The sequence below is a fragment of the Ascaphus truei genome, chromosome 3 (genome assembly GCF_040206685.1).
Source record: "Ascaphus truei isolate aAscTru1 chromosome 3, aAscTru1.hap1, whole genome shotgun sequence".
NCBI classification, from domain to species: domain Eukaryota; kingdom Metazoa; phylum Chordata; class Amphibia; order Anura; family Ascaphidae; genus Ascaphus; species Ascaphus truei.
Genome location: NC_134485.1, coordinates 411,773,025 through 411,787,351, shown reverse-complemented (window position 1 = coordinate 411,787,351; position 14,327 = coordinate 411,773,025). Strand labels below are relative to the sequence as shown.

General features: G+C 45.5%; 1 protein-coding gene across 1 annotated transcript in view; it reads right to left on the bottom strand.

The window, feature by feature from the left end:
• The window catches only part of INTS4 (integrator complex subunit 4), a 42,201-nt gene extending 28,304 nt beyond the window's left edge, over window positions 1–13,897 (bottom strand). Inside the window, exons 1-11 of the mRNA XM_075592625.1 lie at window positions 13,764–13,897; window positions 11,721–11,918; window positions 10,561–10,678; window positions 9,679–9,785; window positions 9,159–9,344; window positions 7,101–7,151; window positions 6,090–6,178; window positions 5,824–5,944; window positions 4,941–5,012; window positions 2,694–2,868; window positions 950–1,155 (exon numbers count right to left, since the gene is read on the bottom strand). Of these exons, the coding sequence (XP_075448740.1) occupies window positions 950–1,155; window positions 2,694–2,868; window positions 4,941–5,012; window positions 5,824–5,944; window positions 6,090–6,178; window positions 7,101–7,151; window positions 9,159–9,344; window positions 9,679–9,785; window positions 10,561–10,678; window positions 11,721–11,918; window positions 13,764–13,817 (1,377 nt within the window). The 5' untranslated portion in view covers window positions 13,818–13,897. The remainder of the gene's footprint in view (window positions 1–949; window positions 1,156–2,693; window positions 2,869–4,940; window positions 5,013–5,823; window positions 5,945–6,089; window positions 6,179–7,100; window positions 7,152–9,158; window positions 9,345–9,678; window positions 9,786–10,560; window positions 10,679–11,720; window positions 11,919–13,763) is intronic.
• Window positions 13,898–14,327: the final 430 nt, after the last annotated feature.

The window sequence follows — 14,327 nt, the reverse complement described above, 5'->3', positions numbered from 1 at the left end:
AGAAATGTTACAAAGTATGGATTACTTCGATCCACAGATAATTCAAAAGTATGAACAATCTTAAAAGCATAGAAGTCCCAAAAGAAACCAAAGTGAAGGGAGGCTTCACCTAAAAACTATATCCCCATGGGAGGGAACTAGCTGTGAATAGGATGGTCTAAAAATGGGTAATGACACAAAGAGATGATAATGCTGCCATTACTTTTAAGGTCATTGTTAAATTGTCGGCCAATTTACCCTTCCCCTCCATATTTGTACCCTTTACAAATACGTCAATAAACAATTTGAAATTAAAAAAAAAGGAACAATGCACCTTAACTACCCTACATTTGTTTTGTTGTTGTTGTTGTTGTACAGGATTGGAACCGGCTGGTCCTCCATAGCTGGACCGCACTATATTCAGCTCCGGGGAGCCCTCGGTTACTGAGATACTTACTGGTGAAGTTGCCGATAAAACTTCCTGGTTTTTAAAGGGTATTTAAATGGCCATCCAATAGGAAGCCACGACCAATGATGTTGCAGCTTCCTATCGGCTAAAGATTTCGGCCGCCATTTTGTTTCCCAAGAGGGAGATTTAAACCTGGTAACTGCATCTGTAATAATCTTGGGAACCAAACCAGAAGGAAGGACCCCAGCCCCATTTCCCACCCTGTAAAGAAAATAGGAGGATCTGCTCTTTTAACAGCAACATTTAATACATATAAATTAATTACATTACAGATACAGCAAATAATACCGTTTGTGAGCACATTCACATGTCTGAGACAGGTCTCCAACCCAGCCTTTCCCCATTATCTCTTAGCATACAATGCTTCCACTGCAGCCAGGGATTCTGGGTAATGACATGCAATTGAGCACACAGAAACCAATATGTGCATTGCCATACGGACTCTTTGGAGGGAAGGAAGGCAAAGAACAAACCATTAATAAACATATGTTCCAGACTCACCTCCAGCACAGCCAGCACGGTGTCCAGCTGGTCCTCCCTCAGGGTGATGTTGGCGGAGATCTTGCGCATGGTGTGGATGGACTGCAGACGCACCTCTTCAATCTCATCGTTGAACATGTCCACCAAGAAGTCCAGGCACTTCTCGGCAAAGGGACGGGAGGAGCGAGCCAGCAGGCACAGGGACTCCACCGCAGCGATCCTCACCTCTGGGGAGGCATCAGAAACATGGTGAGGAGGACGAGGAAACAAGGCTGGCTCAGGCTTTTCTACGGAGACTTGTCTATCAACTCGCTATTAGAGGTGCATGGTGAAAATACCATATGAAAACTAGCAGAGCAATACTATACTCAGGATTACCGAGTGTGACTGCCCATTACATGCCACCTCACGGTGCATCTTTTTCTTGCGTACGTCACTTTTTTGCTTTTACTCTGTAGTCCCCTCTAATATCCTTTATTGTCGGAGCCCCTCCTTGTAGCACACAACATTGCAATACAGAGAAAGGGCTCAGCCATGCACCCCCTTCTCTGCCAATTTTAGCAGCCGTTTTAGAAGATATCATAACAACAGTTTGCCAAGTAAGGCCCGAGATCCTAACTGCACAAAGCAAATGAACCGCTTTCAGAAAAAAATATCATTTAAAATGGATTACACTTCAGTATTTCTCCTCAACAGAAAGGGACAGAGAGGCTTTGCAATAATGTACATGACCTCAAAGGAAAAAAAGACATGTGAAGGTAATTCATCATTTGTATACGGGCAGTAATGTCTAACATTATATACAGGGAGCCCCACGTAAAGAAGATATTAGGTAGAACCATTTCATTTGTAAACATATAAGCACGCGACTTGTTTAAATATAAATGGGTGACTGATTTTATCCCAAAACTGGTGTAGCCAAGGGGTGATCAACTCCAGCGCTCAAGGGCCACCGACAGGTCAGGTTTTCTGGCCACCCCTGCGTCAGCACAGCTGGTGCAGTCGGAGATTGAGCACCTGATTAAGCCACCTGTGCTGAAGCAGGGATAGCCAGAAAAACCTTATCTGTGGTTGACCCTTGAGGACTGGAGTTGGCCGCCCCTGGGCTATCTGGCATTCCAAGGATAGTATTGGAAACCACTGCAGTAAAGAGAAGCAACTGTGGAAAGCTAGAACTGTGGAGAGATACTCTGCAGTAATATGTAGTGTATCTAATTCCTCTTTAAAAGGCAGAAGGTAGAAATGTGCACCAAGTAATGCCTTCCTTATCTCCAGGTTTCCAAATATACAGTTAGAGGGTTTATTACCCATATTATAACTTCACTCTCACCAACTTCGGATAAAAGAAACAGGCAGGGTCCCTTCCCTTACAATCCCCTGGGTAAGAATGGCAGTATGAACTCGAATTTAGGACCCCTTATGTTATTTAGTGGCAGGTGATAAAGAAACTGTTCCACCCTCTTGTTTACACCTTAATCAGATACTTTGATTTTGAAATCACCCTGCAATTTCTGTTTGGGAGACATGCTGATTTAAAATGACCTATTTCGTAGGGATCTCTAAATGGCATCCGTTTGTACAAGCCACTTTATATCTCTGTACTCAACAGTGCAATTTTGCTGCATTTTCTGCATATTAAAGGAGATCTGTTATTGTACCACCCACAATTCGGCTTATGGTCCTCCGTTTGTAAAACGATGGGCAAAGATGCCACACGCTGCCCTGTGGTTCACGTGGTTTGAAAAGAATGAAAAAAGGACCGTACCATACATCTCATCCTCCAGGCCATGAACAAAAGCTCCGCACGCCCCCGATTCAATCAGGTTCACAGCTCCGGTATCCAGCTCCTCTCGGGGGGCATCGTCCCCCCATTTCCTGCCGCTGGAGAACTCCCCCGAGCTGTAGAGCTCCTTCGCCCGCTCGTGTGCTGTGCGCTTGCGCTACGCGGAGGGAAGAAGAGCCACGGTCTCAGGACTGCACATATTCACCCTCCTTGTCCTGTGCCTGCGTTTGTATGTCTGGTTACTATCAAACACCCCCCCCATGTGAAAACCGGACTACCATAGCATGCAAACGATGCCCATCTTAACATGAAACATACGGTCACCCCTTCACGGGAGAGGTGCCTGCAAAGCATTGCACAGCTGGCCTCTCTGGCAGGATAAGGGTTAAGGAAACACTAGCGTCTCACATTAGCAAGACCAAGACATGCACCGTTTCACATTAAAACAACATTTGTAATGACTTGGTTGCCCACTAACTAATGTGTGCTTGTTATTAAACACTCATTTTTGAGCTTCAATAATAACAGGAGGAAGAGTATATACTGTAAAAGGTTCTTGCTGGCACAGAGACGAAATTAACGTCTCACGTGAACAAAAGTGATGTTACCGCTACTAAGGCTTCTTTATATTTGCACAAGGCCATAGTGACCAACAAAAGGAATATATTTTGATTAGAGATGCCAAACGCTACTCAGATGTGGTGCTTCTTGACCTGGTGTTTGTAAGGGAGTTCAGGTGTTGACTACCATTAATTCGTAAAAGCAGCGATTAACAGGGACTGGTACAGTAAAGATAACAGCGGAAATCCCAGAATGACAAAATGAGGCTGGGAATTGTTTGTGACTTCGCTTAAGTCCATATGGCCACCGATTGTAAACATGAGCGGCCGGTCAGCTTGAAATCTATCAAACCGTGGCTAGTGACAGCACATGTATACAAGAGCTATCCCAGGTGCAAGGGGCGAGGGCTCCTACCACTGCAGAAAAGGCAGACCCTCAGCGCTCAATCATAAAATCCATATATTTCACTTCCTTCCCAAGGATGATTTACTAAAGCAAGTTCCTTTACACAACAGATAACAGAGATCCCGTCGGTGCGCCTGCCATAACCAACCACGATGCTACAGCAGTATTCAGCGTCCCCTTTAATGAGATATGTTCAAGTATGTCCGGGTCATCACGGCAATACATCGTTATATGGGTTTCCTTTCTATGGGGGACTGAAAATGCATATGCAAAAACAGTGCATTGATGTATTGTGTCCAGTATAAAAACATGTTACTGCCTCATGCCTGAATAAGGGGCCCGAGTGTTCCTGAAAGCTGGCACGCTTTATAAACGGCAGCCATTAAATGCATCACTTTCACCTTACTTTTGCACTTTGTTTTATTACAAACCCTTTATGTTCTCCAGAGTGCACTTGAAGAAACCTCCCAGGTTTCCAACGCTCTGAACATTAGAATTTCTATTAAAATGTTTAATATCAGTCCATTAACCCTTTAAATGCCCCAGGACATAGTCACTATGTTATAGGGACTGGCACTTCAGGGGGGGGGGGGGGCCATGACAGTGACTACGTCATCTTCAAAAAGGTCTGTTTTTTTCCGGGTTCAATCCCATCCTGTGTTCCCATGGGAGGGCAGGACGGGATCTGCCCGATGAGGAAACATAGGACTCCTCCGCTTCCAAAAGAAAATGGCCACCGCGGTCACGTGACCGCTACGGAGATCGATCACTTGACCGCACTCAGGCCCCCACTACCCTACCGCTCCGGCAAAGGGTTAAAACGGCATCACAACCTACAACAGAGCTACACTTCTCCAGGACCGGCGCAGCTACCAGAACGCTTGCGTACATCCGGGATGTGTTAAGAAAGTGACGTTTACGGTTAACTGATTGAGTGCTGTGGGTCAGTAACTTCCTGTAGGGATAAGTCAGACTGACTCCACATGGGCAACGGGACCGGTTTGCAGAACTCCCACTTCTGCTTACTGCATTATGTGCTGTGTCGTATTCCACCTCCCCCCCCCCCCCGCGCAGAGAGTATTAAAGAAGAGGGTGGAGAACACACTGCAGTGCCAGGCATCACAAAACGTCCCACGGTAAGAGGATCCGTGCCAGCAGAATGTGTCACGATCCTAAATGTTCCCTTCGTCGCCAGACAGCCGCGGCAGACATGCAGAGATAACAGCACTGCTGATGTCATTCACACAGAGCGGATTTGATTACCCGGAGGTCAGACATGAGCTTCTTGTCGAGAGTCTGTTCCAGGAAATGGGGACTCACTTGCAGCATCGACCCCTGCAGCAGAAAAAGAAACAGTGCATACGTGACTCGCAGATCTGGAGAGACCCTTTTACGTGTCAGCGTGATATGTAAACATTTTCTTTCTACACATGCACCTAATAATTATCATTATCGGGGGCAATCTTTCCTAGAACCAAAAGGGAACTAATTCCAGAGACATGTTTAAGGGGTCTCATCGATCCAGTTTTTTACCCAAATCTGACATCCAAGTAGTTTTTTTTGTATTATTATTTAAACTTAAGACTTGGGCGGCGAATGAGTGAACACAGAATATCCGGCGGAGTTACAGCTGAGCTCAGTGCATCTTCAAGGTGTAGCCCCCCCCCAAAGAAAAGAATCTGGCAAATAAGCTCATTTTGACACCTTTAAAAATATAATTTTTTTCTAACGTTTTTTTAATTTTAAAAGAAAACCTGCAGCCGCTATTTGTTATTCTCACGTGCTCCCCCCACCAGCACAGAGCTTTCTTTTGCATGAAGACTTTGATATGTCTCTCTAAAGAACCCGTCTTATCCTGAGCTCCTCTAGGACCCTTTAAAGCGCAGTGATGTCAGGCAGTGGGAGGGGCTTAGCAGCCATGTTTACGTCAACTTTGAACTAATTTTTCAGGAACGAAGCACATCGTTGAAAAACTCGAGGGGGGGGGGGGGGGGGGAAACTGCACTTTTAAAGTCTGTTCTTTAGCATTTAAGTTGATATATTTCCCTTGAAATCCCAACGTGTCGCCTCCCTTCCCTTGTGGCTCTCTTTACATGCATGGATAGGGCTGTATATCCTCTTGGGCTATCATTGGTAGAGGTCTCACCAAGAGCTTGCAGGCTTGTACTCTCACCACCCAGGAGCCATCGCTGACCATGTGGCAGACTTTCCCAAAAGCATCATCCACCAGGCGGATTTCCTCATTGGATGATGGGATGGGAACGATGCTGAAGAGGAGAAGGAAACAAGTGATAAGAGGGGGCTGGGGGCGCAAGGAGAAGCCTCAGACGCCAGAGATCCCAAGCCCCCACATAATGTAGAACTGGCATTTCGGGGGGGGGGGGGGGAGGGGGGTTACTCAGCAGCTATTACCTTTCAGGAAAGATTTGGCTCAGGACCCAGGTGAGCTCCACTGCTGCACTTCGCACTTGCTCATAATCATCAGAGAGCAGTTTACAGGCCTGGAAAGAGATTTCCAATACAAAGTAATAATAAATGCATTAGAGGAATATCAAGGAACAACCTTTATTCTGGTCTCTATATGGGCCATGTATGCACCGCTCTATAAATAAATAAAAAAGGACAACAGGTCACAGCTGTAATTTTGTCCTTAAGGCTTATAGTACAAGTAAGACACAAGCCCATATTTACTAAGTTGTGCTATTCCACAAGACACTTTCCGACGCCGTGTGACACTGTAAGGCCCGTACATTTCCCCGGATCACTGATATCCTATGTTTAGCCGTTTCTTTATTTGAAATTAATATTTTGACCCTGTTAATTGGCAGATACATTATGTAACTGTATTTGTAAACATGTATTATTTGTCTTAACTCTGTGCCCAGGACTTACTTGAAAACGAGAGGTAACTCTCAATGTATTACTTCCTGGTAAAATATTTTATAAATAAATAAACAAACTTTGGTACAGAAACGGCGGCTGTACAATCAGCCTCACAAACCCATTCTGAGCCTTGGGTGCCATACAATAAAACTTGATCGTTGGTTTGTACCTTGTACCCTCCCCTGCTTTTTGTCTCGTGCTCAGAGGACTTCCTAATCAGTGTCACGGTAACACTGCTACAGGTAGTCCTCGTTATCCAACGTTTCACTTTACAGCGAATGGCATATCCAACGCTTTACAATGCAACCCTATGGGCCGTTTTTCGATGCCGGAATGCGTTATCCAACACTCACCGCCACTGATTAACATGGGACTCACTTTACAACGGTCTCACTATCCAACGCTACTTCCAGAACGGATTCCGTTGGATAACCGAGGACAGCCTGTACTGGGCATGTCATGGAACATTAACACACATTGTTCACCGTCACTTAACCGGCTTTCTTATAAGTCAACATGTAATGAAACAAGACATCGTACCTGACTATACATTGCTTGTTGTAACTTCAGCCCTCTCTCGTGGAGCTGTAACTGAACAAAGAAATCAAATCCATCACATAATCTTAACAACGGAGCAATGAATCCATTTAACAGAGGGAAGAAAAAGTCCTGATCCGATTTGTGAATTATTGATAAACACCAAGAGCAGAATTATAAACAAGAGACATAAAACTCAATTACAAATATGGCCTCCTCTGAAGGGGAAAAACAAAAACAGAGAAAAAGAAAGAGTTCCCTTGTTGCTGCACTCTAAATATATGTACCCCAGAATTTATAGGTAAAAAATAACTTATTGCCTATAAATAAAGTAACAAGGGGTCCTAAATAGCAAGATAGGAAACTAGGTTACAAATGTAAAAAAAAAACAATTAAAAGTGAGCAGAGCCGGGTTGTGTGCTTGTGTTGATGAACTAAACAAACTCTATTGCCTATAGGGGCAAAATATATAACAGTTTCATGTAGATGTTTGCATAATAGGCTGAGGTCACAGTAAGCACCGATACCAATTAGTGTCAGTCTTTAAAAGGGTAAATCCTTTTTTGAACCCTTGAGTTGCTGGTAGGAGTAACAAGGTAAGTGGACAGAACTGGCCCAGTTGGTAATTTGCTCTATGCTTACCACTGAACAGACTTAATATTCACAAGTTGATTGCCATAGTTGAAAGTATCACTTTGCCTATACTGATAAGAATCAGTTTCAATAGCGGTCTTTGAATGGGCAAATCTATTGCAGGTTACCGCCGAACTGGATTAATAGTCTCTTGATAATAACGGAGTACTGTGACACTCCATCAGATAGGTAATGCTCATAATCCTGACTATTATAACCCATATATAACTTCTGTCTCAAAATAAAATATATCAGCTTGTGCTACCCTCATCCCCCCTCCCCTTTCTCCACCACAAAAATAAGCGCTGAGGTGTCCGTGAAATCAGAGCAGCCTGCGGAGCGTTCAGGGACACACACCAACACACGCCCTCTGTGAAGCCGACGTCACGTGTAAGTGACATCAGACGCACCCAACGTGCGTTTCACCCATCGCCTTCATCAGGGGTGTTTTTGAGAGGTAAAAATTTAAATTGTATTGCTAGAATGCGGCTTCAATATGAAAAATAAAACAAGGTACATAGGTTAAGACAGGAGTGGCCAGCTCCAGTCCTCAAGAGACACCAACAGGTCAGGTTTTCAGGATCTCTGCTTAAGCAAATTTGGCTCAGTCAAAGACTGAGCCTCCGATTGTGCTGAAGCAGGGACTGCTTTATCCACCTGTGCTGAAGCACGGATACCCTGAAAACCTGAACTGTAGGACTGGAAGCTGGCCACCCCTAGGTTAAGACATGCGGGCCTTCTCATACCGTTATACAATACTGTATACCAAAAAGAAACAGCAGCACTCCAGTCATTTAAATGAACTTGTGGTATCTAAGAGACTGTTTTTAAAATGATGAATCCCGTGTTGGAAAATAGAAAGTGATACCAACGTTTTGGTCCTCATGTGGGAGCTTCCTCAGGAGTGCAGCAATGCTAATAACCTTCTACACTTCTATCCTGCCAGTTCCACTATTGCACAAATGAATATCTGGTGAACGAGCCCTTTGGGCTCAGGAAATATAGTCCTATGTCCCAGTACATTCCAGGAAACAAGCCAATAAAGGGGTCGCTGTTTTTTCGCTCAGTGCTTCAGCGCTTTTCTTGCTGTGCTAATTTTGTTTATTCTCCAAACTGGGAAAACAAATTTCGGAACCAGTGACCTACACTGCACGAGCAATCACATGGTCACGGTGCGAAGAAGGTCCAAAAGGCCCTTAGTTGCCGTTTACCGCCGGGCACCAAAAAAACGTAATAGGTTGAACTTGGTTAACCAATATTGTGTTTGGAATCCAACTTTCAACGTCAGCTGCCTACCATGGCTTTAGTAGCAGCCTACCATGGCTTTAATAGCTGCCTACCATGGCTTTAGTAGCTGCCTACCATGGCTTTAATAGCTGCCTACCATGGCTTTAGTAGCTGCCTACCATGGCTTTAATAGCTGCCTACCATGGCTTTAATAGCTGCCGTCCTGGCGCGGGGGTCCTGATCAATGAAGTAATCCCCAATTATCTTCTGGACATCTTTGGCGGCAGCGCTCTCTGCCTCTTTTGGGACACTTTTTTCCACGGGACCCAGGCATCCAATCAGCTGCAGGCATTTGTTCCTAACGCCATGGGATGTGTCGGACAAATGCTGTGTATCAAACATGAGAGTGGGACATCAGTAACACCATCCTGGTGACAAAAGGGATTTTTCGAGAGCAGAAAGTGATCGGTTCTGTCCACCAGGGGTGCTCAACTCCAGTCCTTGAGGCCCCCCCCGCCAACAGGTCAGTTTAACACGATATCCCAGCTTCAGCACAGGTGGCTCAATCAGTCCCTTAGTCTTCGAGCCACCTGTGCTGAAGCAGGGAAGACTGGAGTTGGCCACTCCTTTTCTCTCTCATATCTCCCCTTTCCCGTCTCTCTTCCAGGGCCCACACTAAGCATCAATCTTGCAAATCCCTGGACAGCACCCGATTGATTACCTTGCAGGCCACATCCACCAATCGTATCCGGAGGGGCACATTATCCAGAAGCTTAGTCCCAATTTCTAACAGAGTGTCGAGCAGCTGTGCAAGGACTTGATGAGACTCTATAGGAAACAGAGGAAAATGTAGCACTGCATACATTGTATATCTGTGTTAACGTTAAAAAGTGAAACTAATTCTGAAAAGAAACACACAGTGAAACAGAGAGCTCGAAAATATTTGACACCCTGTTTTTATTCTTCATTATAGACCTCTCTTCTTACGCGTTGAATTAAAAAAATAAAATAAATAAACAGCATTATTTTGCTAGGAAGTCCCGTTTTCCCATCCCTAAAAATCAAAAAACGCTGCAAGCAGAGGCCTGCAGTGCTGTGGCATGAGAGAGAAAGGGTGGAGTAGCCGTACAGAGCATTAATGCTAGGAAATGACAGCAACAAGAGAGGTTTTTCAAACGAATACAAATGGTGAATAACTTGGCTTTTCTTGAGGAAAATTATACTGCAATATCAGCTTGATTGTAAGATACATCTAAATTCATGGGAAGAATAGAGCCGCACAAGTGTCTTTTTATAGGTTGGATTATGTAATAAAACAGTGCTGCAACAGGACACGTTTCAGCAATGATGGACACAGGACACACAGGACACACAGGACACACAGGACACACAGGACACACAGGACACACAGGACACACAGGACACACAATTTTGTTTATTGACAAATTATAAAAAAAAAAATAACCAGTGGAGACTATGGTCACATTTGAGGGAGACGCATGACTTACAGTGAACTGCAAGGACTGGTAAGAAGACATGAGCTGTTGCACCTGAACGGATAGTTTGATACACGCACCCTTAACAATTGGAAGTAATAACTTACTTTCGTTCTGTAGAGTGTTGATGACATCGTCCACTATGGAATCAGGGCCAAACCCGGACGTCTTGGATAACAAGCCTAGCAGGGACGCGATCTTGAGCCTGACAGATGTATCATTCTCCTGAAACAAGCAAAGGTGGCTTTATGCACAGCAATGTTAGAATGCCTTGTATGCTTCTTAAAGAGGCAATCCCTCCCAGGACCAAAGTGAACTAACTCCAGCGACATGTTTAAGGCGTCTTGTGTGGCCGATTGATTATTTTATACCATAATATTAAACCTATAAGTATTTTAAATTTATTTTTAAGTTAGTGTTGGGAGGGGTGTGATTTCCCCTGGCTGCTCTTTTTGTGTGATGTCACTGTGTGTTTAACAAGAGCTTGTTCAGCCCTAGTCCCCACTCCTCATCTCTCCCACATCTTTATTGGTTCTCTGATAGGGTGGGCCCCCAGTAAATTGACAAACCCATTCCGAGACCCCTAGGAAATTAAAATGGCCTAGTATATGGGATTGCACCTATAAAGCAGCAACTTACCTAACTAACCCTCACACCCCTTTAAAAAAAAAATTATTGCAGGATAGTTACCGTGGGGTTTTTACAGAGGCGAACTGCACTATTTTCAGCTATGGGGACCCCGTGGTTCACGAGATACTTACTGGCATTACTTCCTTGTTTAGAATCTATTAGTGGCATTTAATGTACACTGTAAGGTGGGGGGGGGGGGGGAAAAGAAACTTTTATTGTCTGGTTTAGAAAGCTATTTTAAATGGCTGACCAATAGGAAAGCTGCAACTAGTTATGTTGCGGTTTTCTATGGGCGGAAGATGTGGCGGCCATTTTGTTCCCTGGCAGGAGATTTAGACGAGGTAACTTCACCAGTAGTAAATATCTTGGGAACACGGGAGGGGTTCGCGTGGCTGAAAGTAGCGTGGTTCAGCTGCGGTAGAACCCCTTGGTTCCAATGCTGTAAAAATGAGTAGGGATGTTGCTTTAAGCCATCTTGGCCTTTCCATCAAGATGTCAAATAGATCAACCAGTTGCAGGAACCATCCCAAGCATACTAAAGGGGCATTGGTGGAAGACAAATAATAGCAGCAAACAGAAGCGTATTCGACTGATCACTATTCGCAGCATTGACAAACCCATTTCCAACCCTTCTCACCTTGTAATAATGTTCCAGCAGGATTCGCACAACTCCCTCCACGCTCTCCGCTTCCACCGGTTTGCGAGCGAAGTGCAGGAGGTATTGCAGGGCGTCAGCGGGCGAGGTCGCCTTGCACAGGTCAATGTGGAGAGCTGCCGACTTGCTGGGTTTGGTCAGTCGCAGCTTCTTCGCCGAGAGCTCCTCCTGCGGCTGGTGCTGTTTATTGTTCCCAAGACACAATGCGCTCGTTAGGATTATTACTGGGGGTGAACATTTACCAAAAGCAAGAGTGCAACCCACCAAGTCACTTGTAAAAATGTGGGCAAGTATCCGGCAGTAACGAAGACCACCAAGACAGGCGGACCTTGACTTGAAGGTTTGGCCACAGTTTCGTCTTGAGTAGTGAACGGTTTTTACTTACGGATTCGCAGCAGCGAAGCTGTGGCACATCAGCATTTCTCTAGTAAGTGCAACAAGCGCTAAGCTTTGAACAAATAAGGTCAAATAAATACTGAATTATAGTATACTAGCTTAAAGTACCCAGTGTTGCTCGGGAATTCTAACAAACCAGCCTCACCCTTCCGATCTCTGTCCTTTAATACCTTAGGCCCCGTCCATGCTGCCTGCTTGCACGCGAGAGACCTGCGCGATGAATCACATTAGGGTAATGTGATTCTGTATAGTGCGCACGTGCGCGTTGGTCGGAGTGCTGCTTACGGAGACACATTATTTTGTCTTTGCAGCACGAGGGCCGGGTCACGTGAGCGGTTCGAACCAGCTCCTTGACGTCCCTGCCATGCCCCCAGAAATCCCCCCCCCACGCAACAGCTCAGTCCAGGAATCGCTCTAAGCAAACGCAATGTCACGGCGTGCCATCAGCATGGACGAAGCCTTCTGATGCCCTCAATTCTTAACGCCTCTCTGACCTCCTCACTTTGTCTGCTTTCTGTGTAAACTTTACAGCTATCCGACTCTCCTCATCTGCCACCAGGCTATGTGCATAAGGCCCGGGCCATAGAGGCTTGAGGAGAGCGGAGAAGCGCAACGCTGAGGCTCGCCTGCTTAATTCAGCGCGATTCCACGGACTTGCAGGCGAGCCAGCGTGCGCGAAGGGAGCCGGGGGGGAGGTGGTTGGAGGCGGGGCAGTGACGTCGCTGGGCCAATCGCCCGCGACGCGGCGCCGACATCACCGTGACGTTGACGCTGCTTTAGGCTGATTGGATGTTTTCAGCCGACAGCGCGCTGAAAAACAGCTTGGCGCTCGGCTGAAAACTCCAGCGCCTCAGCACGCCTGCAGACGCTCGCGTGAGCCCCCTCTCAAGGCATCCTCATTGAGGATGCAGGGGCTCAGCGCAGAGCGTCCGCACGGCTCAGCACGGCCTGTCCTTCTATGGACTCGGCCTTATGATGTCAAATCCCAGATACATAACCTACCAGGTTCAACACCCAGGACACATTGAAACAGGTACAACACCTGATACATTTAGGGAATGTATTATTCCCAGCTCTGGCGGCAAAGGAGTTAAATTATTGGTTGATATTTACTAGCTTCTTTAAAAAAAATGGATTAAATATTATATACATATACACGTGCTCAGTATTAAGAAGAAATGTCCATGTATTTTGCCAAAACGTGTTTTTTTTTCTTCCTCCCCGATAAAAAACAAAACCATTTCCCACTTTAAATCCATGGTGGATGAAGAGATGTGACGAATTACATGTTGGGATATGTAGAACGGGTTATTATTTTAAGGAAGGTGTCTCTTCCTTGCTCTGGAGCCAGTGACAGGAGAAGGTGTGAGTATAACCCCCGGCCTGTGACTATAAGGTGTGTAGCTGTATGAGAGGGTGGCTGCTGTCACGTGTAATGTGAGTGTGATTTCGATCACTATTATTTTGTATCATTATTATAGGGCAGAGGTGTTAGGCCTCACGCGGATCCCCGGACTTTCCTGAACCCACTGCCCAGGGATGGTGCGGGCATGAGTTGGGAAAGAAAGGTACCCTGAAAATAGAAACCTTTTCTGACCTCTCCCTCTCTTTATCTCTGCGGTGTCTCACCTGCACTACTCTGCTAAACTCTTCATACACGCGTCTCTTCAGGTGGGCCGCCATGATTCGCGCGGTTTGTCCCTCCGGGGCTCCCGTACCCTCTCCGCTCACACCAACCTCTCCATACAAGACGCCGGATACCACGTGACCGCAGTGTAACCATAGAGATAAGGATCGGGAGGATTGAAGGGATCACGTATCGTCGTGGTTACCATGGAGACCGTGGAGGTCTCTGATGCTACTAACTAATGTCAATGCAGGCCAATGTCTGAGGCCTCACTCAGTATATGGAAGCAGTGTCAATTAATGTGAACATCAATGCACTTTAATAAAGTCTCAATATGTGAATTCAATGCATTAGTTTGTGTGTGTATACACACACACACACACACACACACACACACACACACATTTCAATATATAGCTAAGTATGTGTATTCTTTTTTTTAAACATTTGTCAACGGACCAAAATGTAACTTATTTTTTCCTTTGGTTAAAAAAAAAAAAAATGAAATCCTGTGTAACGGGTTTATTCCCCCCCCCCCCCCCCCAATCTCACATTGGCCCAGGTAC